Source organism: Sinocyclocheilus grahami, unplaced genomic scaffold (genome assembly GCF_001515645.1).
Source record: "Sinocyclocheilus grahami isolate Dianchi unplaced genomic scaffold, SAMN03320097.WGS_v1.1 scaffold911.1, whole genome shotgun sequence".
In the NCBI taxonomy this organism is placed as follows: domain Eukaryota; kingdom Metazoa; phylum Chordata; class Actinopteri; order Cypriniformes; family Cyprinidae; genus Sinocyclocheilus; species Sinocyclocheilus grahami.
This window is the reverse complement of record NW_015506090.1, coordinates 605,067-605,663: the sequence shown is the minus strand read 5'-3', so window position 1 is coordinate 605,663 and position 597 is coordinate 605,067. Positions and strand designations below refer to the sequence as shown.

Genomic DNA, 597 nt, shown 5'->3' with positions numbered 1-597 from the left:
AAAAAAAAATCTAACCGATTTTTCTATTAAAAAAATGCTATTAAAAAACTCCAGATTTGCTGTGCTTGTTTGTAGAGCTGCACAATTTGGCCAAATTTTATGATTATACATCAATAGACCTTATGTAGCTCCACCCCTTTTCAGCACTGCACTTACTGAATTCTGTCTTCCGCTTCATTTTTTCAAAAAATTTAAATTAAAACTAGATTTGGATTTATTCAACAGTAATATTAGAACACTAATATTTTACGCACATCTAATTTTTCTTTAATCTACTAGACACTGCTAGTAGCGTGGATGTGATCTGTAACTGAACTTATGTACCTCATGTGGCACCTCCTGCAGACGATCCAGCGCACGAATGTGATCCAGCGTGTCTATGGATGGAGAGAGGCCACCGTGCAGACAGAAGATCTGACAGCGAGAGTTATAGGAGTTATTAACAGCTATTGATGATAACCTGATATTTGTCAGAGAAGTTAAACTGTTCTGGTATTACTCTTATAGCATGCATTTATCTGAAATGGAGGATTCCTCACCTGCCCATCCACCAGAGCTGTGAGGGGTAGGTAGTCAAAGAGGTCTGTGAAATATTTC

General features: G+C 37.5%; 1 protein-coding gene across 1 annotated transcript in view; it reads right to left on the bottom strand.

Moving 5' to 3' along the window:
- The window catches only part of LOC107564119 (serine/threonine-protein phosphatase 2A catalytic subunit beta isoform-like), a 20,621-nt gene that overhangs the window by 6,604 nt on the left and 13,420 nt on the right, over nucleotides 1-597 (bottom strand). The window contains exons 4-5 of the mRNA XM_016249115.1: nucleotides 540-592; nucleotides 325-414 (exon numbers count right to left, since the gene is read on the bottom strand). Coding sequence (XP_016104601.1) covers nucleotides 325-414; nucleotides 540-592 — 143 coding nt within the window. The remainder of the gene's footprint in view (nucleotides 1-324; nucleotides 415-539; nucleotides 593-597) is intronic.